General features: G+C 40.6%; 2 protein-coding genes across 15 annotated transcripts; one reads left to right on the top strand and one right to left on the bottom strand.

Moving 5' to 3' along the window:
- Positions 1 to 219: 219 nt before the first annotated feature.
- Positions 220 to 9,692, bottom strand: arl3l1 (ADP ribosylation factor like GTPase 3, like 1). Of its 12 annotated transcripts, XM_038699249.1 has the most exons (16): positions 9,193 to 9,623; positions 8,990 to 9,085; positions 8,489 to 8,563; positions 7,706 to 7,813; positions 7,444 to 7,564; positions 7,255 to 7,323; positions 7,056 to 7,067; positions 6,713 to 6,739; positions 6,337 to 6,591; positions 6,011 to 6,109; positions 4,038 to 5,177; positions 2,984 to 3,127; positions 1,688 to 1,804; positions 1,198 to 1,248; positions 890 to 1,075; positions 220 to 662 (listed from the first exon to the last, which is right to left on the bottom strand). In XM_038699249.1, the coding sequence occupies exons 11-16, from the start codon at positions 4,053 to 4,055 to the stop codon at positions 615 to 617; spliced, it is 564 nt and encodes a 187-aa protein (XP_038555177.1). In that variant the 5' UTR covers positions 4,056 to 5,177; positions 6,011 to 6,109; positions 6,337 to 6,591; positions 6,713 to 6,739; positions 7,056 to 7,067; positions 7,255 to 7,323; positions 7,444 to 7,564; positions 7,706 to 7,813; positions 8,489 to 8,563; positions 8,990 to 9,085; positions 9,193 to 9,623; the 3' UTR covers positions 220 to 614. The 12 variants fall into 12 exon arrangements, with proteins under 12 accessions (XP_038555177.1, XP_038555178.1, XP_038555179.1 ...); XM_038699250.1 differs by lacking the exon at positions 7,444 to 7,564; XM_038699251.1 differs by lacking the exons at positions 7,444 to 7,564; positions 7,706 to 7,813 and having other exon boundaries at positions 9,193 to 9,622.
- Positions 9,675 to 23,190, top strand: rgs14b (regulator of G protein signaling 14b). Of its 3 annotated transcripts, none has more exons than XM_038699237.1 (15): positions 9,675 to 9,809; positions 13,130 to 13,151; positions 13,320 to 13,471; positions 13,589 to 13,681; positions 15,876 to 16,019; positions 16,104 to 16,280; positions 16,394 to 16,475; positions 16,597 to 16,685; positions 16,909 to 17,121; positions 17,343 to 17,419; positions 17,724 to 17,850; positions 18,406 to 18,487; positions 19,286 to 19,338; positions 20,808 to 20,874; positions 22,105 to 23,190. In XM_038699237.1, the coding sequence occupies exons 1-15, from the start codon at positions 9,693 to 9,695 to the stop codon at positions 22,377 to 22,379; spliced, it is 1,770 nt and encodes a 589-aa protein (XP_038555165.1). In that variant the 5' UTR covers positions 9,675 to 9,692; the 3' UTR covers positions 22,380 to 23,190. The 3 variants fall into 3 exon arrangements, with proteins under 3 accessions (XP_038555165.1, XP_038555164.1, XP_038555166.1); XM_038699236.1 differs by having other exon boundaries at positions 20,808 to 20,895; XM_038699238.1 differs by lacking the exon at positions 9,675 to 9,809 and adding an exon at positions 10,641 to 10,774 and having other exon boundaries at positions 20,808 to 20,895.
- The last annotated feature ends 704 nt before the right edge of the window (positions 23,191 to 23,894 follow it).

The raw sequence follows: 23,894 nt of genomic DNA, 5'->3' as shown, positions 1-23,894 counted from the left end.
TTGGCAGCTGAGCAGGAGGGGATCAGCTTGTTATTGTTCCTCTTGTCACTCATAGAAGTTGGCATTTACAGTCAAGCACCAAGCGTTCTGTCTTTCACTGATGGTTTTAAAACGATTATTTGACCATTAATGTATTATGGCTTGTGCATGTATGTATGCATTTTCTGAGAATTTCATTAATACATAAGATTTGAAAACAACAAAAAGCACAATAGCAGATTAGACTAATTATTTTATTGTCAAAAATCTCAAAACACATACTTTACACTCACACTGAACTGAACAGTTCTACATCGCTACACACTCAACTTGGTCTTTAAGAAAGCACACAGATTGACCAGAAAAAGATCCTCGGTATAATGGGAACAAAAACATACATTTTTAGGATAGGACAATGAGTAACAAGGGGCCTAATACACTTATTGTAGCCTTCTTTAAATTAGTTACATTAGCAACATAAAACATAACATAAAAATTACATACACTGTAAAAACAGAATTATTCAAATCTGTCAGGGGGGCAGGATCTCAGGTCATATTAAATGAAATATTTCTTTAAATCCCTTATGTGATGCTGGTTCTCAGACTCTAGTCGGTGTTGCTTGGGATGCTGGTTCACTTCTTCTTATTCACAATGTTGTTGCAAATCCAATTCATGCCATCCTGTCGGGGGATAATTAAATAAAACTGTCTGAATCAGTTTCATAGACGAGTCCAGACAGTTTGAAGATAGAAAACAGTCAAAACCATCAAACTAAGCAAGTCAAAGAGGTTGTTGATAAAACGCCCAACAGTAAAATATTGTACAGCAGGAAGGCAGGGAGCACTTTTTATATGGTTAATTAGATTCCATCTGAGAAGAAATCAATAAGGTTTGGACTAAGTCTGACCTGAACTCCCTCTCCCGACACAGCTGAGCAGGCCTGAATCTGCCACTCACGATCCCGGTATGTATGTAGGTTGAGTCCCTCAGCGATCTCACTGGCCGGTGATGCTGTGGCCAGATCCTGCTTATTGGCAAAGATGAGCACTGGAACACCCTTTAGATTCTCCTCGTCAATCAGCTCGGACAGCTCCTGCACATACACGCAAACAAGTTTTTGTTCAGTTATTGAAACAATGACTTTCACATTCATGAACTGAATTAACTTCAGAACAGTATTTGCGTGTATAAATGACAACTGTGCATCAAGCTCACCAGTCCTGTCTCCTCAAACCGCTTCTTGTCTGCACTGTCAATAACATAAATCTGAAAGAACAAATGTGTAACAATAAAAAAAGCAAAAACAGAACAGGCATCAATATTTTGCTGTCTGCATGTAAACTCCTCTACAGCAGCCAAAAAGAAAGGTCAGCGTTACCTGAGAACAGAAGCTACGGTTATTATCCTTTAAAAACATTAGGGTTTTACTAGCAAGTGCTTAATTTGTGCATATATGTGGCGTCCTGTCCTTAGTATGAACAGCATGTATCAACACTAGTCTATGTCCATTTATGTATTTTATTGTACTTTAATATTGTGGATTTTATTGCTTGAGATGCTTTGGTGTGGTGTAGCAAAGACCTGTGTGGATCCCGGGATAACTAGCAACCACTTTGTAAAAACTAATCCAAATAGAGAAATAAAGCAAATGTCTCTCAGGGGAAATTTGAATTTCACTTTAAGTAGCCTAAGTGTAGTCACTCACCAACAGGTCTGTGTTTTCCAGGTACTTTTTCCAGAAGGTCCTGATCTTCCTCTGTCCTCCAATGTCCCAAACATTGAGTTTCATGCCATGAGAGGCGACACTCTTTATGTTGAAGCCCTGAAGTGAACACACAAACCTGGAGTCACTGTACTGCACATCACTGCCTTCAATTTGACATAGTTCCAATTGGCAGCACCTGGAAAGCCTTGCAAATGGTTATGAAGCAATTCATTAAGCGGCAATGTACTAGAGCACAGGTGTGTGTTTTAAATCAGTCACTGTTTGAGTACTCTGAATTGTAACCTTGTTACGTGTCAGCAGGAGTGCAACATGTGCTCTAAGCGTTCATAAGGAAACGGTCACAGGGTTAATCCGCAGCCGTTTTTCATAACGCGTCTCCTTTCTGTTTTAGTCGGTGAGGTTGTATAACAACTTTATCCTGGGGGCCAGCTGAGGTGCAAATCTAAGGATAAGACTGGAAGGATCAAGTGCAGTGTATGTGTTTATGTGTCAGGTCTGATTTAGCTTTGTGTTGACCACTGACATGTCATACTGGACTATGTCGTCTTTGCCTGGTCGACCAGGACCTGGCGGTACATCTGCTCTATGTCTTGTCTTGTGAGAATAATGCAAGGGTATTAGATCATCATATTAGAGGTTAGATAATCGCATAAAAAAAGGGTGAGACCTCACCACAACGTTAGGATCTTCCCAGAAAATGCAAGTCAGGAAGGTCATGCAAGGTATTATCTGCTGCTGAAAGGTTATTTAACATACAATATATAACAAGATCACCTGACATCCTCAAATCATTGTTTTACTGATTGGTGGTTAAAGCATATGTGCACTGTAACACCAATTATTTCACAGTAAAGGTCATCTGAATCCCATTACTTTGAGCGAGTGTACACTGGTCCAGCTAGTCTCACAAGATTACATACAAGGCAAAATATCTTTTTGAAAAAACTCAACAAGAGTGGCAAAAGGACTCAGTGAGAGCAAAGTGTACTGGTCTGTGGAGTGGTAACTTATTGGTTAACAAAATATTGACACAATATGTCTGGTAGATGCACCCTGTTAATCTAAAATGCACTTAATGATGAACATCACATAAAGGTGTTGAGAAGTGGCTCAGCTGTTCATGATAAGATGAATTAATTAAAATGAAGGACACAAAAATATCATCTGGAAGTGTGTCAGTCAGTGGTGTTTTTTTGCTTTATTATGCCGTACAGTGACTTTCCTTAAGGTCATGATGTGTGTGTGTGTGAGTTTTAACTCACAACTTCCTCTTACCTGTGTTGGTGTGATGGTGTTCACATCCTCAGAGGCGAGGCTCTTTAGCAGGGTGGTCTTGCCGGCATTGTCCAACCCCAGAAGCACTATCCTGACCTCCTGCTCTGTGGATCCCTTCAGTTTCTCAATGACAGAGAGTAAGCCCTGCGTGTAGGGACGAGGATGGGATGGGTGGATGTGGAAGGATAGATAAGACCTTGAACTTATTGCAGCATTCACTGCATCTTGTAGAAATTTGTATTTGTAGAAAGTACTTCTCTTCAGAGGAAGTCAGCATGTATCGTGACATGTCATTTATAATGGGATATTTCAGTTTAATAATACAAACAATTTAATAGTTTTTGTGTAGAATACAAAAGTATATGGGGGGGATCTGCTATTTTTGACAATATTTTCTTGGAAAACCAGAATATTACTATGACTACTCTTTCCTTTCCTCACGGGCGCAGTGTTCCTTTGATATACTTCCAAGATAATATCCACGGTTAAATACAAACAGTTGAAAACTGTCAAAAATCACACTGACATCTTTCTGATTTGAGGTCAAGGCCCACCCCCCTTGCATACAGCACTGCTGAGCACACATCTTGCTCCACCCATCCCCCGTTCAGTAAGAATTAATCTGTTGCTTCATTTTGAAAAGCATTGGTCTTGATTAGAGCTCCATTCATATAATGGTGCTGTTTAATGTGATTAGTCGAAGTGAGGTTGCACAACCGCAGACTGCAGACAAAAGAAGCACTGTGGCTTTAAATATTTGATTCACAGTAATAGGCACGACAGTGAATGTGTGATTAACTGTACGTCAAAGGACATTAAAGGTTTTCATTTAGATGTATAATCATCATATCAACACAATGTTGACAAGCCGAACAATTTTGATAATCCAACCATCACAGCAGAGAGCTCCCTCTAAAACAGAAATACTGTAAAACATGTATTAGTACACACTTTTGGAGTCATAACCACCTGTAAATAGTTCTTTGTATCAAACATATACAGAAGGTTCACATTTGGTTTTATAAGTCCTGTTCCTCCAGATCAGGTCACTTACCTTTTGAGCTTCTCCCATGGTGGCGTTTCCTGTGGCTTGGCTGAAGGGCTGCAGCTACATTCTCCAGTGAAGCTCCCACAGGTGTGTTAGCTATCAACGAGGTTAGCTATCCAGAGCCTCTGTCTTTTCCCCCTCTTCCTCCTCTATAAACTTGGGTGGGATGAGTAGTATGTGTGTATGTGATAGTAATGTCTACCTGGGCGTCAAATTGTTCCTCACTGATGCTGGGGGAGTTAGCAAGCAGGAAGAGGGGGAGGGTGGATGGGACTGGGATTAGGAGGCCAGAATTAGCCCTAGTCATCCATGCAAAGGCCATCCCATCCACCCTCCCCCTTTCCTCTGTCCATCCCTCCGTCTCCACTTTGCAGTGGCTTTACCTGGATTATCCCTTAGCCACCTGCTATAGGAGGAAACTGAATAAACAGTCTTTCCTGACATGCATATTATAAGCAGAAAACAGAAAACAGTTTTGCCAAATACCTGGGGGGGGGGGGGAATACTTTACTGCAGAAAAACAAAGACATGCTGGGCAGAAATAAGACTGTCAGTGTGGAAAGGGCTTAACACATAAACTTCAAAGGATTATATCATGTTAAAGCAGGGAGTTTATTATTTCTGTGTTCATAAGTCAACTCAAATCTCACACCCATCCCTCTCTTGGAGAGGAGTGGATAGCATTATCACTCCATATATCCATTACATGCAAGCCGCTATAAAGCTGCTCTGTGGGGGTTGTCTGTAGTGTGTTCCTGTGAGTAGAGCATTCAGCGGGATTATTGTGAGCATGCCTGTCCCGTGTCTGGATTAAAAACATTTCTAGGCTCTTTTCCTTAATTGAACAGGCTTTCTCGTCATTTGGCATGGTCACCATGAAAACTTTGGTGAATAATGGTCTGGAAATGCCTATGCATAAGCTTGTAACCTCATCTGATCACATACACTCACCTCAAAGACAGGGATAAAAGGAGGTTTTTATTTCTACAGCAAATTCTACAACAGCAAATTATGAAACACTATTAGTATTTATTATTTTTCAAGGTGATAGACCGGTTCTTATTTAGGACCTTCTTGGTGTGAGCGGAGCCGGACCGCCCCTCTGCCCGGCCTGTAACCTCTGATTCATCCTTTCTTTGTGTTTGTCTGCAAAATTAGGAAATATTTTTATTTGTTTTCATGTAGAGAGTTTGATGAGAAGATCAATACCACTCAGCAGCCGGTTAACTTAGCTTAGCTTAAAGACTGGAAACAGAGGGAAACTGTAAGTCTTGCTCCATCTAAAGGTAACAAACACCAACTACTGGCACCTCTAAAGTCCAGTGATTGATATATTAGAACTCGTTTTTATAATAACCACTAAGTTGTTTACTCACTAGAGAGAAGTAAATTAAAAATTTGGACAATCATTGTCATTTTGCATCATCCCTAACAGCTATACAGTCATTATTGCATCTATAAAATCTAATGATTGTATTGTGTGATGGCTAGCAGAAAAAGTGTACATGCCATGTAGACAGCTTTTGTCTTACCAGTGTGGAATTTTAGGGGCACTATAAAGTGGACAAATTTACAAACTCAGAATTCAGACACTTGAATGAAAAGGCTGTTCTTATAGTAAATATGGAGTGATTTTGGTCACAGCCCATTTCTTGGCTAGGGGTAGTAACGTCCTGGAGTTCTCCACTGGTGGCTCCTGGCCAAGAAAGTAGTCACAGAAAGGTACAAAACCTCCTGTAAAGCCAAGACCTGCCATTTCAACTCTTGAGTTTTTGCATGGATTAAACTAAACAGATATAAATGGTGAGCTTTAGAGGTTCTTTTGGGTGGCTTTTGTTAGCTTTGGACACAGCCAGGATAGCTGTTTCCCTCCCGTTCCAGTCTATGTGTAATAAATAAAAATGTGTAATAAGTGGAGGAGCTTTATTTCATTTTTTTCTCATTCTCTTTTCTGCATACAGGCTGAAGTGAGCTCTTACCGGTGTCTCTTTTCAGCTTGATCTTCATAGCCAGCCCCATTGACAAGACCAGGACCAGAGCGCCAACACCACAAACCAACAGGAGCACCACACTGTTGCCTGGATGACACAGTTATAAAGAAATACAGACAGACAGTGAAGACAAATGCTATCAAGAGTAATTGAGATGTGCATTTCTTCATTGAAATCTTACAAGTGATTAAATGTTTCTGCTCTTTCATTTTTAAGTCAGAAATTGGTTAATGACTTAAAAATGCACAATCTACATTACACAGGCAAAAGGTAATATCTGGCTGTATGAAATAAGAATGATGATTTCTACTTACTGTGTACAGTGAGTATGTATGGCAGAGACGTGTAATTGCCACATGTGCTATTCACAATGCAGATGTACTGGCCTTGGTGAGATGCAAACACCTTTTGGAGAACCAGTATGCTATTATTTTGGCCAGCCATTTCTTCACCGTCCTTCTTCCACTTAAACGCCAGGATCATATCTGAGAGGTTATTCACACACGTTAGAGTGACATCATCACCCTCCTGTGGCTGGGGTTGAGTGCTGTTTACAGAAACCTCAAAGTCTGAAGGGCAGCGTAAACATTCAAGGGAAGGGAGGCAACAGTGATAGTGTTAGTTAATCATATAGGTGTCACTTATGTGTTTCAGTGCACTGCCACAGACAAGGATATCGTTACAGGTTACCTTTTGTGCAGTTTGATGGAAAAGTTCCTAAAGATGGAACATGGGAATAAATGAAAACAGTCAAAGTCAACATTTACTATAAAACAGAATAAATATTGTACAAGGTATTTTCTAAAAATATAAATGCACCCACTCACTTATTCCACTCAGTAAACCCTCAACAATACATTAGTTAAGAAGAAGAATCAAATGAACATTTATAAGCATTCAGATTATTTTCCATGTTTGCCATATTTGAGTCAACCTCATTGTAGTACCACTCCCCACTGTATCTATTGTACTGCATGTGAAATTCATGGGATTTATCTTCAAGTAAACAGATGAAAAGAAAGATGGCACTAACCATTAATGCATCCTGGATCGGTTGTACATTGGGCACAATGCACAAGGATATATATGGAAAACAGAAATGGAAGGAATAGCATTAGGAACATTTTTATGTGCATCTCTCACTTCACATTTATCTAAAGGCAGACAATGTTACATAACATTTCCAGATGTAGCCTTTAAAAAGTGAGAGGTTTGGTTTATTTATTTTATACCTGACTTACGCAGTTCTGTGACATTACATTTCAGACACTGGACAGGAACACAGACAGAGCCAACGGCAGCTAAAAAAAACAAAACAAAACAAAATGTATGTGTAGAGTTAATCAACCATACATTCATAGAAACATTCATAGATAATACAAAAAAAAAATATACATATATACACACACACATACACATACCTTGAAGATGACCAAGCAAAAGATAAAGGAATATTTCTCGCATTACCATTCTCTGTTGGAAAACTCATATCATTAAGTTGATTTAGCTTTAGAATACGTAGAACGAGACATGTCAGAATGTCTGCAAATAAAAGATATACAACATAAAACAACATCTAAATGCGGCATAGCACTGACACGTGCAGCAACTTGTACATGAGCTATTAAAAATAATCCTGAAGCTAAAAGATAATATTATAATGTAAAGTGTTTTTCTTTTTACCTGCGGCGGTGTCGTCTCCTCACACAGGGCTGACTTATGACCTGCTCTGCTTTGCCTAAACTAATGGTCTTTGAGTCGGAAATGGCCCGGCAGAACTGATCATAAACACTGATAGCAATGCAAATGAATTAATTCCTGGAACTAAATAGCACAAACAATACAGCTGTTTGTATGTTTTGTAGGTGGGCGTGATGGCAACGACAACAGTTAGGCTGAGGCTGCTTTTTATGTTGTTGAGTAACATTTAGGTTACACTGAAGAAGAAAGAAATTGGCAGACTAGGGGGTATAAAGACAGAGACAGAGGTAAGTAAAGCTTGTTATCAGCAAAACAGTGGTTTACTTAGGCAAACTATCCACTGCATTATATAATGTGACACTAATAGGGATAAGTTTGCTCAGAAGTTTTGTAATTATGGCCAAACTGACTAAATTTGAAGAACTGAAGCTTGGAAATGCACAATTATTTTTCATTGTCATCCATTGCTTTCATACACAGCCACTTATTCATGCAGCAGCCACTAGAGGGTGCTGCTGCTTATCATCATCATCATCATCATCATCTTACCTCCTTCAGGGACACACAGAGACGGGTATGGAGCCTATCCCAGCATGCACAGGGAATAAGCCCCTGACCTACAGTCTATGCTCAGACCTAACAGCCAGTAGGCAATTTAGCTTTTTAGTTAACCAAACCTGCATGTGCTTTGAATGTGGGAGGAAAACAGAGCACCAGAAAAAAAAACCCACACACAGAAACACAGTGAACATGCAAACTACTCACGGAAGTAATCTAACTGGTTTGTGGATTCAATTTGCCTCCGAGCCACCTTACCCCTCCATCGTCAAAGATAATGTACTGTAATGAAAAACAGGTTGAATGCATAAAGTTGGCTGGCGTTTCACGTTAACCCAACCCTGATCCTAACCGAACAGGTTGTTGTACCCCAACAATGAAGGACAACAATGTGGGAAGTAAGACTCAAAGGGGACACCGAACCAAAGTCTGAGCTGTTCTGGCTGCCTGTAAACACTTTATACTTACTTATAATTAATTTGAGCTGTCTTTGAGACAAATATCAATATGGATTTTGTGCTCACCACAGCATTGAGGCAGCTCTAGTTAGTGTAAATCACCTGAGTGAGAAGAAACTCCCGATTTAATTTTAACCCTTGGTTTTCCCACTTGATCATAATATAGTCTTGGCAGTGCTAGCAACCAAAATCTTTTCAGTTTACACATTTCGTGGTGGGCCATGCGTTCAACTTTAAACTGTAAGGTTACATTTGTCGGCCAGTCCATCCATTAGTTGATGTTCAACGGAACTGTTGGATACGGTATGCTTCAGTCATTGATCCCCTGACTTTTCATTTAGTGCCCCTAAGAGGTCAAAAAAAATCGTGTCAATATTCAGTTTACATTTTTACTTTGTCCTGGTCGTGTCATGTGTATCTCTCACATGCTAAATGTTAGCATGTTACACTAACCTGCTAACATGTTTACTGGCTAATAGTCTACTGTTGGCATTCTTCTACATATGAAGACAAAAGTTAAAGCATTAGGAAGCCGTTTAGATGTTAGCAAGCTAAATTCGTTTACAGCTTAAGGTGAAGTAATGTTACAGCTGAGGTGATAGGCAAACAGTGCAGGCCAAACTGCACTGCTAGTGAAGAATGTTTTGCTAAACTATTGTCTGGACTCTTGGAAGTCCACAAACTGTCATTATATTAAGTAAGTTAAAACAAGCCCGTGCTGAATAACGTTCAGTCCTGTTAACACGCCAGCTCAATTACAATATTTAAAGACCGTTTCAAAAGACAAAAGGTGCACTGGTAATTAAAAATACCCTGCTTCACCTGTGTCTAGCTTGTGCGCATGTCAGGACACAGCAAACAGTGTGATCGAAGCTGTTAATTAACTCTTACCTGGAAACCTCCAGGACTCTGCTGGATGTTACCATCTCTCTCGTTTTGACATTTACCTGAAGATGGTCGCTTTTAGAGGACTTTATCATAGGTTCTCCTGCCTGGCAAAAGTTGCTGCTCAAAAGCAATTCAGGAGATATGACAAATGGTGCACAACTGGCATCATGGCGGGCAATAAGGTAGGACAATCATTTCACACTCAAGATACAACTGGAGAGGACAATGTCTGGCAATATAGAAAGTGTAGTGTACAGTTTGCTCAACTTGCACACACTACTTGGACTCCACATATATTTAATTTCTGTAGCTGTAGAATAATGATGAACGGTTTAACAAACTAAACCTTTATGAAAGTCTGCTCACAAATCTTGTTTAACTTTTCTGAACAAGTGGATAGGGAGATATTGAATTTGTGTTTTAAAAACTGAAGAGAAAGACTTTATTTGTTTGAGAGATGTAAAGCTGAAATTACTCCCATATCTCCCATTAAGGAAGTTTAGTGATGTTTGTACTTGCTTCCATGAAACTACACACTAGAATTACTAATCTCAGTGTATCCATGAGGAGGCATTGCGTTTTCTACTTTTAATGACTTCCGAGTAAAAAGAAACTTCACTATGACTAAAAAAGGAGAAGAAAAGTATGACACGAGCTAAAAACAAACTTCCAAGATGCAGCGCAGTGGCTGAAAAATTGCTATCTAGATTGTAAAGCCTAACGACTGTAAACTGTGCCAAGAAATTCATACTGTGACTGTACATCAAAAGCAGAATGAGAGTGTTTGTCTTGTCTGTGTTCCCACATCACAGTGTTTCTCAAGACGTAGGCTTAGAACAGTTTGATCATAGTAACCATACTTCCTCTTTTGTGGCTTGTTGCTATGGCAAGACTTCCCTTCCAGGCAGGAAGTGACAGGAAGACCCGAGTGATGAGTTTTTTTTGTGTGTGTGTGTGTGTGTGTGTGTGTGTGTGTGTGTGCGTGCGTGCGTGCATGCATGAAGAGTGTGCATCATGTTTGGGTGGAGCACTTTACTGTGTCCCCTGGCAGTGTGCACATCGTATTAAGACTTTGGCTTGTTAGTCCGGTGTCTGGGCCGCCATGGCAAAGAACAGCAATGCTCTAGGGATTCCTATTGGCCACATGGTGAGTTGGCAACACTCTTGTTAGGTTTGGTTTGGTTCTGCAGCTGTCCTTTTGGATCCAGAGGTTTGTTTATGCATTCATGATGTATAAAGGAGGAGGCTTTATCAGCCCTTACACAGTGGCGTTTCAAGACAGCAAGCACATCTATATTCCAAGTACCAAGAGTAGGTTAGAACAGTTTCTTGTGTTGACTTGCATTGTCTGTCCCAGCTCCTCAGCAGAGCCAGAACCAATCAAGCTGTGTGACTGCAGTTGGTTGCTACTGAAAACAGACCAGGCCTGCCTGAGTCAGAAGCGGAAACCAAGCCATGCCTGTTTGCCAATCTGTCATGTGTAGGCTGAGTTGGCGTCTGTGTACTCTGTGCGAGACCATTACATTTCTTGAATTGCCAAACGTGTGAAAGAGTGTATAAAGATGTATTTCACAGAGGCAGAGAGGAGCTGGATGGTTTAAAAAAAGGGGCTCTCTGTACTTTCTGTGTGATTGGAAGAGTTCCCATAATTGGTGCTGCATCAGACTCTTCCCTCGCAGAGTACGTTTGCATATCTCGTCTCTCCTTGAAAGGATTTGCAGAGAATCCTAATCCTTTAGATACTGTTCTCTGCTGCAGCATACAAGAACGAAAGGTGCTTGAGCAAGACAATGATGAGTCATTTGCCTTCATCATTGTGGAAAACTGTGGATTTAGAGTGTGTCGTCTTCTCCTTGGAAGTGTATTTGTAAGCACTGACATGTGTTTGTTTTAATTTTTTTGGAGCCAGTGTTTGAGCAGCAGAGCACAGAAGTGAAGAGGTGGGGTCACAGTGGAGCTCACAAATCGACTTTATATGAGCAAAGTTTATCAAATACCATGAGCTGTTGCCTTTTGAGCTGTTGTCAAGCACAGTGACGCTTTCTCTCTGTGTGCACTAAAATTATACTTTTGTACTATACTTAAGTATAACTTATCACTGGCAATTTGTTTAAGGATGAAACTTTAATATTCCTCTTGTGTTAAAGAGCTTTTGACCATCTCTTTCTACATAGGAGATTGGCCTTGGTCTCGTGCCTTGTACTAATTTAGCTGGGTGGGATGTCAAATTCTCTCTCCGAAGACTTCTGTATTTAACTACCTAAACATGAGCTAAGGTTAGTCCCATGGTGTTACCTGGAATTTATTTTTTATTTTTGTCACATAAGAGGAAAAGGTTTTCTCACGACACATACCTTTCAGTGTGACTCAACAGTTTTTCGCACTTGATGTAGGTACAATGTGGTCTTGCCCAGAAATGAGGTCAAGATAAGCTGGACTTTCTGCAAAAACCTCAACTTTACCTAACCTTGAAAAGGTGATTCACATTTTAAGACATTTTAAACAACCAACGCCCAAGCTAAAACATCAAATCAGTAAAGGTCTGGTTTCTACTATCAAGAAAGCTCCTTGTGAATGAGAAAGCTGGGGTGTTAAGCACAGTACACATCAACTCATAATAAAGGAGATATTATAAATCAAGAATGAAAATAAAAGCAAGATTTAAAAAATAAAAATAAAAGCAGAAACTACTGCCACAAACTACAAACCAGTGGAAGTGACAATGCTATGTTAGAGTTCATTTTTATGAACTTTACATCCGGTGTACATTCTGGGCCAGTTGCTACTCACTGCCTATATAGACAAACACACTCACATTCACACCTCTGGGCAATTTTTGAGTTTGAGCCTGCATGTGGTAGGAAACCAGATCACACAGAGGAAACCCAGACAGACAAAATGAGGTGAAGTGCACACAGAAAGGCCTATGTGCCACCCCCTAAATAACATTTTAATATTGCCAGATTCCTGTGTGACTCTGAGAACTTGCTGATCCTCTTTTCTGAAATACCTCCTCGGGGCTTTTTGATCAATATCTAGGTGCCTTGATACCTGAGTAACATGCACACATGGCACATCGGCACAGTTTTGTGTGCAAAGATTTTGCAGCATTGTAGAAACTGAACATGCTTGGACTGAAACAGAAAGAAGTCTTACAGGCTCTGAAAATTTGTGAGCTCTGAAAGCTGAATGAGAGCCATTGTCAACAGTGTCACAACCACTTCCTGTGAAAACAGCTTTGGCTGATTGCACTACATTGTGATATAGAGAAAAAGCCAAACATGTGCAGCTGGTGTTCACATTTCACTTCCTAAATGTATGCCCTTTGTGTTTTTGAATGCGCGTCTAACTTCTGTATTTCGAGTACACTGTGCCGTGTACATTGTAAAGCTGTTACTGTCATTTCTTAAATTTACTGAAAATACCTGAAGTTAGTTTTTATGATTTCAATCATACTAATGTTGAATTTCTCATTTCTCTGTCTACCTCCACCTCCTCACAGAGCCAGGCAGTGTCAGACGGAGGTAAGCATGAACAACCAACACGCACGCTGAAAATGCTGCACATCTCGCACTATCTGCAAACTGAAACATGTCTGTACACGACAAAAGAAAGTATCTGATTCAGTCTCGTTCTTGGTCATGCTTTTCTATGCTGATAAATGGGCGTGTATGTGCCTGGATGTGTTGTAGAGTTGAACATGTCTGCACGGGGCTGTGGAGGCAGCAGCTCCAGCCTTCCAGGGACTCCCGGTGGAGAGGCCAGCCCAGCCACTGGTGTGCTGAGCTGGGCCGTCTCATTTGAGAAGCTGTTGGAGGACCCCTGTGGAGTCGGCCACTTTACGGTGAGAATGTTGTAATTTTTAACAAGTTCAAGAATAATTCAAGCGTTGTCGTTTCCTAACGACCTCTCACTCTGAGCCATGTATGTTCATACGCTGTATACGGGTCTTTCTCCACAGGCCTTCTTGAAGTCAGAGGTGAGTGCGGAGAACATTTTATTCTGGCAGGCTTGTGAAAAGTTCAGGAAGATCCCAGCCACCTCCTTGGTTGAGGTATGATGAGACTTTCACCTCTCTACCTGGTGAATTATCTTCCCTGTTATGATTCATTATGGTGTTGTGTGTTTTTATGTTAAAATATTTCTATATTTAGTGAACAAGCCTCAGGTAACATTAATCAACAATTCAGTATACACTTTATTAATTTAATGTTGACCCCAGTGGCAGATAAAGCTGTTTTTAAATCCTTCTTTGCTTTCTTTTGTACTATTCCATCAAAATAAAATTGGCTAGTTTTAAAAGCTATAACCAACTTGAATCTATTGTGTACCTTGCAGGCAGAAGGAAATATTGTTCGGATAATTCAATTCTGTTAAGAAACAGGAAGTGCAGGCATTGTCAGGGTTATTGACTGTTCACACATAAACTGAGTGTCTGCGGTTGCTCAGCTCACTGAGAAATGAATTGCCTTTTTAGTGAGTTATTGATTGTATTACTTGCAGTGTGGATTGTTTGGGAGGGGGGTTGATTCTTGGTATAGCTAACAAGTAAGGAGAGTGTATAAATATATACAGCCCCACTGATTACTAATATTGTTATTTGGGGATTTTAAATTCAAAAATCTGCCCATTTATTCTTTTTTTTTCTTTTCAGAATCTCATAACATAAAGATTATTCCTTATTCCACATTTGTTATGTGTAGTTATGAGACCTCAAGATAATGTGACATAATGCAGTTTAAAATTACCTTTTTTAAGTGCTGATTATGTCAAATTATGGATTTATGGCCTACCAAACACATGTTGCTGACAAAGGCATTGCAGAGTGCCCTCTGGTGGACAAACTATGCAGTTAAAACACTCATAACATGATTGGAAGATCCATCTGCTGTCTGTTTTTTAATTGTCATTTATCAGCTACAAACACCGATATAGATGTATCCTCAATTAGAGGTACAAGGTAGTTTGCATAAAGAAATTTGTAGTTCCTTCATTCTCCGTACTTGTAAATGCTCCATACTTGTATAGCGCCTTTCTAGTCTTTTTGACCACTCAAAGCGCTTTTACACTACATCCAGTCACACACATTCATACACTGAGCCTAAGTGCTCAAACGGAAACTAACATTCACCCACATCCATAGCGGCTATTCCGCCAGCCAGGGGTAATTCGGGGTTCAGTATCTTGCCCAAGGACACTTCGACACGCAACCAGGGAGCCGGGGATTGAACCGCCGACCTTCCGATTAACAGCCAACCCGCTCTACCTCCTGAGCCACAGCCGCCACACACAACATATATAATTAAGTGTAGGCCTATATTAAAAATATGGTAACATAAAATAAAACAAGATATACAACTATTTATATACATACACATGTACACCCCAAACATTCACAGTGCATTTTTTTGAATTTGCATACTGGCTGAATTTAAACAGCCGCAACCAGATGATGATATGAAAGTTTCATCTTCACAATAAACAGCCTGACATTTGGGAAACAGAGTCCATCTTGACTGCATTTGTGCACCAAGCATCAAAGATGTAAAACAGAGTTCACTTACACTCATCTTGCCGAAGTCTTGCGCCGGCAGCTGGGAACATGGACCACCTGCCGAGTGCTTGATCCGGGATGTTGATGGGGCAGATCTCTGTAATGATGTGTGCACAACAGTCTCTGAATTCCGTTGCTTGGTCAGCATGAGTCCGATTTTGTCCAGACTGGATCTATAGGAGCACAATTAAGTCCAAGCTGGACCAACATGGCTCCTCTCCTGGCTCTTTCCTCTCCTCTGAGTGAACACTGCACCCGCACCTAGTCCGGTTGTTTGAGCTAGGTGGATTGTGGTCTGCTGCTCTTTAATTCAAAAAACCTGTCTCTATCTTCCAATGAGTGTACTTATGTCAGAAGTAACATTGTTTTGGCAATAAAGCCAGAAAAAAAACATTTAAAAAAACAAGTGTAGTGAAGTTTGAAGGAGCTTACAGCTGCTGCTTCTACAAGCGCTGCTGGTTAGCTCATATCGTTTGATATTTTCAGCATGCTGACTTATTGATTGGGCTCTAATACAGTGAGTGGCTTCTTATTTGGGTATTGAAAGCTACATACTCAGATCAAAGTGCCTTTGGGGTTTGTATAACTCTTGTTAAAATGTCTCATCAGCGTAGAAACAATGATTAGGAAACAAAGTGTAGGTCATATCTAATCTTTAGGAGGTTTCAGTCTGATGGTGCTGTTGCGTTCCCAGCTGAAAGCAGCAGCCCGCTCCATCTACAACACCTACCTGTCTGACAGCGCTCCCTACTCAGTCAACATCGACGACACGGCCAAAACCGAGGAGAAGGACCTGGAGCAGCCCACACCTGATATGTTTAACAAAGCTCAAACGCAGGTCTGTTTGTCCACACTCCCATTTTACCCATACATTGTTGGTGTCTTGGCTGACTGTGTGCCACTGTTTCCTGCTTTGTTTCAGATATTTAAACTGATGAAGATGGACAGCTACAGGCGCTTTGTGCGCTCTCCTCTCTACCATAAATGTACCTTGGCAAGTGCAGAAGGCAAACTTTCGCCTCAGCTGTCTACAGAGCATGTCCGCATGGGATCCTGGGAGGATGTGGCCACCAGAAGCCAATCATTAAATGAAAAGAAGGTAGAGTGACCGGGAGGAAATGGACTGAGGGGCGGGGAAAGGAAATAAAAACATGTGATTTCTTGTCTTAATTTTGCTGTAATGGCATTTCTTTTCATCACACTCTTAAACAGAATAAGAAGTCAGACTTTAACAGCTTGCCTGGTGACAAGAGTGCCTCAGAGAAACAGCGACAGAAAAGAGGATCCTGGGGAGGTAGTGGCTGTCAAATGTCACATTTTGTGCTTCTAAGTTATTCTGTGATGTACATCCTGTGATTTAACTTCACAATTTCTCTTCAGTTCTCTTATTCTTTTCTTCCCATCGATAACTATAGATCCATCCAACATCTTTGGTTCAGTCCCCCATATGTCAGTCAAGTCAAGCAGCAGTGTGGAGCTCGGCTCCCTCTACAGGCAGATAGAGGTTAGTGCATCAAGTAACAAAAGGGTTTGTAGCTGGCTCATGGAAAATCGATGTTATTTTAAAGTTTTTTGATTACTGAGGCACACATGGTGGACAAAATGTAGTCTTCAAGGTGACAAATGTCAGTTCAGAAGAAAACCTGCCATAAAGTGACTCACTCTATTGTTCTAAAGGATATTTTTCACTCTTAAATTCCTTCCTCTCTTCTCCATCTGTGATGTAGAATGGCAGATCGATGCCCGGGCCTCCAGAGCAGGTAGGTGGGAGTCGGATAGGGGTGGAGGGAGGCTACTGCTGTGTCTACCTCCCTGATGGCAGTGCCTCCCTGGCCCCGACACGTAATGGCCAGCCCATCAAAGACATGCTGGCCAGCCTGTGTGAGAAGAGAGGCTTTCCACTGAAAGATGTCATCATCTACCTTCAAGGCAAGGACAAGGTGAGCACTTAGCTGCTTTGTCTACAGCACCCAAAAATCAAGAAGCCATTCAAAAATATCTACTGTACCACACTTCAAAGTTGATGTCCTGATATTCTCTCAACCTCTTACTGCCTCGTCCTACTTTTAATTTCTGAAACTTTGTGGATTTTATTTTACCCCCATTTGATACTGACATCTCTGAAAGTCACTTTACTTTCTCTCTGTTGCTCCCTCTATAGCAACCCTTATCGCTGGACCAGGACTGCTCCGTACTGAGAGATCAGCAGGTCTCTCTAGAGCTCAGGGTGACGTTTGCGTGAGTCAGCTGTGTCACTTCCTCCTTCCTTTTCATTTCCTTTTTTGTCACCTCAGCAGGCTTTGTCATCCCCATCCCCATTACAGCATACCACTTCTTATATTATTAGAGGGAAGTCCTCGTGTCAACACTAGGCATTGACATTTGTATTTGCTTCTAAGACATCATTGGGATTTTTCCTGTGGTACATGCTTTGCATGACTAGATTTTCATGATGCCATACTGCTGTGTTACTGCATTTGACTTTTATACTGTTTGTGCTTTCTTTTTTGAGGGAGCTCATTATAATGCATGTGGGTTTCAGGCTGGAGATTGCCTTCACTGGTAAGACAGTGGGGATCATGGTGAAGTCCAGTAAGACGTTGCAGGAAGCCCTCTCTGCGGTACTTCAGAAACACAATCTCAAGCTGCAAGAGGCCCAGGTCACCATGGTGAGTCTGTATGTGAGAATGAGACCATGACATGTATAGTACTTGTAGTTACTCAGATAAAGTAATTTCTAATTAGTTTCTCTCAATTGTAAATAACTTCCAATACTAATTGAGTTTATTTCTGAAAGCAGAGTTGGTGAAGGTGTCAGGGATTTCTAACGTGTAACTAACATCTCCCTGTAACAGTCTTGTATTTCTGTGAAATAAATTCATTTATGACTCGCCTCCATTTTCCAGACAAGCAACAGACCTTTTTAAAAATTGTTGCTAACAGTTTATGCATCAGTGTGCATGTAAATATTTATGTCAAATCTGTAATTTTAAGGTGATTACTGAAAATTGAATGTTACACTATTGTGTTCGTGGAATAAGCAATGAAGATTATACCGTCTTGGTAATGCATTAATGTGTTTTTTTTTTGTGTTCTGTAATGCATAATTTTTTTCTGCGGGCTTGATTCTTAGTCAATTAATTCTTAGTCTTAATTCTTAACTCATTGTTGTCACCTTCGGTCTGCCTGGAACCCTTCATATCTCATTCCCTCGTTCATTTTAGGTTGGATGCGACGAACCCGTGAACATGACCATCAATGTGTTCCGACTTGCCAATAAGACTTTACGGCTTGACAAAACCAAAGGTTAATATACTTGACCTTTTTTATTTATTTTTTTTAAAAACCTAATGTTTTACTTTAATGTGAACTACAGAGAATCCTGTTTACATCATTTAACAATTACTACACTGCTTTCCAAAAAGTACAAGCGGCCACAAGATGAAAAGACCCACAATTGACCAATGATAAAATGATAAGTTCAGTCAGATAAAGGCATATTCCAGCCCTCCATCCACTGTCTGGGTGATACATCGGTAATGCTTTGCATATTCTCCTCTGCTGCCTGACCCTTGGCTGTGCCTTTTGACTTATCCAGTTGATTGGTCCTAGAAAGTGTTTCTGCCTTTCTTGGCCCTTGCTTGGTCTTAGCTGGCGGCAAAGAAAGTCTTTTCACTGTCCACTTAAGTGTCCTGGTTTTTCTGCGTCACTGCCTGTGTGTTCCTTTTTTCCCCACTTTGATTTCTTTGTGTGTGTCTCGGTCTCTTTATTCTTTTCTGGGGCTGAAATGTCTGAGTCCATTTGGTTTGTTGAGTGCTGTGTTCACTCACCTCATTTCCCAACTGCTAAGAGACCAGAACCAACTTCACTTTGTATTAGTGCACCTCACCTTAGCTCCCCTCACTGCATGTAGGAAGCGGGAAATGGATTCGATTAGAGTGGCTGTGTGCCAGGAGGACCAGTTTCATTGTTGCCAGGAATATTTTATCTGGCTGATATCAGTGTTTAACACAGTGGGGAAGTTGTCCAGCATCATCAGCAGTCCACATTATGCTTTCGTACTGAAAGTAGAGGAAACTGATTTGTATCTTTTTGTTTGAGCAGGAAGAGACCAAAGCACCGTTTCTAAAGGCAGTGGTTCTGCTGCAGTCACACAGGTAAGGTAATGGTAATAGACTGCTAAACGTCAAACAAATCTTATTGCCATACTGTTGTGTAAAGAAACATTTTATTTTTAAGATGCTCCTTTATGATACTGTTGTGTCATGAAATTGTTAAGAATGCCACAGCTTTATTATTCAAAAACATAATTTTGACAGTGTTAAAAAGAAAAGGCAAGATCCTTAGATGCTCTCGGTTATTATTAGCTAAATAAAGATTATCTCATGTCCCACTACACAACCATGACACTACTTTTGTCATACTCAGAATTCAAACACTTAAACTAGGTGACAGTAAATACACAAATCAGCCGTAACATTATGACCCCCTGCCTAATATTGTGTGGGTCCCACTTTTGCCACCAAAAGAGCCCTTACCCGTCATGGGTCTGGGCTGTGGAATCTGGCACAAAGATGTTAACAGCAGGTCCTTGAAGTCAAAGTTGCGAGGTGGAGCTTCCATGGTTCAAACTTGTTTGTCCAGCACATCCCACAGATGCTCGATTGGACTGAGATCTGGGAAATTTGGAGGCCAAGTCAACACCTTCAACTCATTGCTGTGTTCCTCAAACCATTCTTGAGCCATTTTTGCTTTGTAGCTGAAAGAGGCCACTGCCATCAGGGAATACAGTTTCCATTAAAAGTTGTACAAGATCTGCAACAATGCTTAGGTAGGTGAGCCTTGGCCATCCATGACCCTGTCGCTGGTTCACCACTTCTCCTTCCTTGGACCACTTTTGATTGATACTGACCACTGTAGTTCAGGAACACCCCACAAGAGCTGCAGATTTGGAGATGCTCTGGTCCAGACAGCTAGCCATCACAAATGGAGTCTTGTCAGTCACTCAAATCCTTAGGCTTGCCTATGTTTCCTGCTTCTAAGGCATCAACTTTGAGGACTATGGCAGAATCCCAATGTCCTCTCTCAGACTTTGAGGCGCGTTCCCGGGAAGTCCATGAGGGCTTAGGGCTGTCCCATTGCCAAATCGTCAAATGCACGAGGGCTCTCTCGTGGACATTTTGAGCCCTTTTTAAACCCTTTTCATAAGTTCGCATTTCTGCAGACCTTGCCTGAGGGAATTGCCCACAGTTCATAACAGTATGACGTGATACACGGGGGGGGGGGTTACCAAGGGACACCTGGAACGAGGGAAATGTCAAGGCAAATCTGCCTTTATAATAGAAGAACGGTAAACAACAAGCATGGACACGAATGCTGATGCTAAAGTTGTTTGAATTTTCTTAACATAGTTTTAAGATGGTACATAGAACACATGAAGTCACAGGAAAGCAAACAGCTGCAGGACACAAAATTCTTGTTAGAAAGCATCAACATTTATCTCTGATGAAAAATCGAATCCTTGTATAATTAGTAGAATTTATAATCTACAGTTTTACTGTAATTTAAACCCTATGAAATGTTATTTCATATGTATTTATAATGCTTGCATCTGTTTTGGTCCCAGGCAGGAGCAGTGAGTGCAGGCGGTGTGGAGGCCCCAGTCATGCGAACCAAGACTCAGCCCAAGCCCAGTAAGAACCGCGACATGGATGGTAGGACATCTCAGCAGTATCTAGTAGGGTTGGGCGATATGGAAATATACACCATAAGATGAGAGAAAATTTGACAACAGTCAGAGATTCTTCCTCATCACTTATAACAAGGAATCTGTGTATTTACCAAATGTTTTAATCAATGTGGTGAGAGAAGAACAGTCTCTCAATTTGAGCTTAGATATTCATTCTTGACCTTGGAAACGGAGGCTTTGCAAAAAAAAAATTCTCAAGACTAGGATACATCCCATGTATCTCTTCTATTTCCTTGCTCCTCGCTTGATCCAGAAGTCGTTCTGGTCTGCCATTTTGCAGGCCGTCCCAAAGCTCTTATTTCTGCTGTGAGGTCCGAGGAGCGACCTTTGAGGAGCTACAGATACACCAGAGCAGCCTTAACGGAAGTCTTTTACTGGCCAACACGCCCCTAGTTATTGAGTGGATGCTGCACCTGATCGGACTGATCTGATACATCATTGAAGTTTCATACTGGAGTGAAGACGCATAACGGATTATACTCCCAAGTTTTATATTTCATTTGTTTTCTAATCCACCATCTGGTTAAAGTCTGCGTTAATTGTAGGTCTGAATAACAAAAGGACCACAAACAACTTTCTTTTATTAGAAATGTTTTTTTCACAATCTAGTAATTCCGCCCATTAACTTTTATTATGGATTCAATTTAAACTTTTAATAATGGATAGATAATGGTCGGAGACAAACACTTTTACTCATTCCGTTAAGTAACGTGAAGCTGGAAATTCCTGAGCGTCGGGTTTGATATGAGTTACATCATTTAAATTTCCCTTTAAAACTTTTAACCTAACTAATCATTTCCAGTGTTTAAAAAGACTGGGTTATTGGACACAAACTCTATCAATAAGATTGATCAAAAGCTACAAATTGGACCAAGAAGTGAGTTTCTTCAGTTTAATATGTACTTTATTTCTTTACATTCATACTGCAGTATAAAATTATATATAACATTATTTTATCCATATCGCCCATCCCTATTATCAGCCAGGATGCGTTTGAAGAACACTATGCTATTTATATGACATAATCACTGTTATATATTTATAAAACTTATCTAGAACAGGTTGAGACAGTAGGTGTTACTTAATTATACACTCAACTATAAAATGTAAATACCTTAAGCAGATTAGCAATAGCAGTGTTTTTTTGTTTGGGGTGTGTGTGTGTGTCTGTCAGGATTACTTGACATGCTGACGAGGGCTCAGTGCAGCAGGGTTGATGACCAGCGAGGCCTTTTGACCAAAGATCAGCTCGAAGTCCCTCTGTTCCTGCAGCTGCCCTCAGACCAGGGGCAGGACACTGTACTAAATGAGCCCAGTAGAACCAGCTCCACCACTGCAGACTCCAAAGAGGTAGACGTCAAAGAAGACAAGACATGTTCAGCTGGAGCAGCGAAGGACATGCCTGACACTGCTAAATCTGTACCCAAAGACAGGGAAACGACAGTCTGAAAGACTTCTGGGGAGGGAGGGGGGCACATTCAAAAGCTACAAACGTCTAGCAGCATCATGTTGCTGTTCGTGTCAAGACAGTCAAAATGGTCAAGCACTTTTTATAATTGTTTACAAATAAGCTCTGAGACAGCAGTGTGCTACCATCTCTGCTACTGATAATTGGCCCTTTTGAGGCATATGTTAAGAAGAAAGATCATGGCAAGCATTGATAGTGTCATTTTAAAACACTACACATCTTAATAGGGGGGAAATGTTCGCTATGAATTGTTTATATATCCAAAACTGTTCTGAAAAGAAGTTTTTGCCTCCACATTTCATCCTGATGCCTGTGTGTCTTTGCTTTATTGTTCCTCGATGTTTTTTTTTTTTTCCTGTACAGTCTGCAGTTCACATTGCTTTTAATTCTCACAATCTCACATTGAATCCATGCTCTTCTTTGAACTCTAAGCAAAATCATGTCTATGCACAGGACTGTCCAGACGGGGGTTTTGAAGTGTATTGCACAGTTGTTTTCTCCTTTTGAATTAAGTTTATTGAATATTTTTACTGATGAGTTTTTAATGTTTTAAATGACAAATTTGTTTTGTGTGCTTGCTTGCCATATTTGTTTGCGGTACTTAAAAATGCATTTTGTTTGCTGTGATAGCATAGCACTTTGAGAAGCCCTGGTCAAGTCCTGTTTTTCTGTCACCTCAGACTAGGGTCCAGAGAATTAGTAATGTGATATTACAGGAAATGGATCAGATGTATTATCAAAAATATCCCTTCGGGTGTATCCAAACAATTAAAGTGTTATGATGAAATGGGATCCTTTTTGTCTGTATTTGGTGTTGGGGAAAGATTCCTGGTTTCAACTTTTAGCCAACAGTAAGGATTTCTCTTTTGTGTTTATTCTTTTTTTTGATGAATCACTGAGGTCAGTTTTTGACTTCACATTTGCTGTGTGATTTGGTTTTATACGTAATGCTAGTGGGGGTCTGGCTGCATGACTCATGCAGTCTGTGTATCTGCCTGTATAGCTGTTGATTGTAATTGGCTTTGATTGTGTTGGGTCTTTGGTGTGTCCTGGTAGTGAAACCTCCCTCTAAAATGCCATCATGTGATGTCATTTTTGCACTGTGACGGTGGATCATTGCACTGCCGTGATTGGCTCTTCATGAAGGCCCTGTAGCCAATGACTTGCTTAATCTGTCTACATACTTGTTGCTGGAGGGTATATTCAAGCAGAGGAGCCTGGGAAGACTATTATGGGGTGTATGTGACTATTGTGTGGGTTACAAAACAAATTAGATGAGTCACAGATGAATTCATCCACATGGATGTCAGCACCATGTGTATTTTAGAGTACTTCACAGCATGAGGTTTGGGAAGCATCCCACCTGCCTATATAATTACCTTTTTGTAGATGTGATTGTCACTGAAGTAATTAACCTGAGACAATGAACAGAGCTGTGTAAGTAAGCATTAAGGTGCAATATACGATATCTGTATGTTAGACCCACAGCTTCCAGC

The sequence above is a fragment of the Micropterus salmoides genome, unplaced genomic scaffold (assembly GCF_014851395.1).
Source record: "Micropterus salmoides isolate LMB-PRFRI ecotype aquatic unplaced genomic scaffold, ASM1485139v1 Ms_hic_scaffold_5, whole genome shotgun sequence".
Taxonomy (NCBI): Eukaryota; Metazoa; Chordata; class Actinopteri; order Centrarchiformes; family Centrarchidae; genus Micropterus; species Micropterus salmoides.
This window is presented reverse-complemented; position numbering and strand designations above follow the sequence as displayed.

Bases quoted from the DNA above. Each gene is read 5' to 3' on its own strand.
- arl3l1 (XM_038699243.1), bottom strand. From the start codon at position 7,492: ATGGTAATGCGAGAAATATTCCTTTATCTTTTGCTTGGTCATCTTCAA. The intron at 7,324-7,443 runs GTATGTGTATGT...TGTTTTTTTTAG, and splicing joins TTTGCTTGGTCATCTTCAAG to CTGCCGTTGGCTCTGTCTGT. The intron at 6,110-6,336 runs GTAAGTAGAAAT...TGTGTCATCCAG, and splicing joins ATACATACTCACTGTACACA to GCAACAGTGTGGTGCTCCTG.
- rgs14b (XM_038699236.1), top strand. From the start codon at position 9,693: ATGGTCGCTTTTAGAGGACTTTATCATAGGTTCTCCTGCCTGGCAAAA. The intron at 16,686-16,908 runs GTTAGTGCATCA...TCTGTGATGTAG, and splicing joins CCCTCTACAGGCAGATAGAG to AATGGCAGATCGATGCCCGG. The intron at 17,122-17,342 runs GTGAGCACTTAG...CTCCCTCTATAG, and splicing joins ACCTTCAAGGCAAGGACAAG to CAACCCTTATCGCTGGACCA.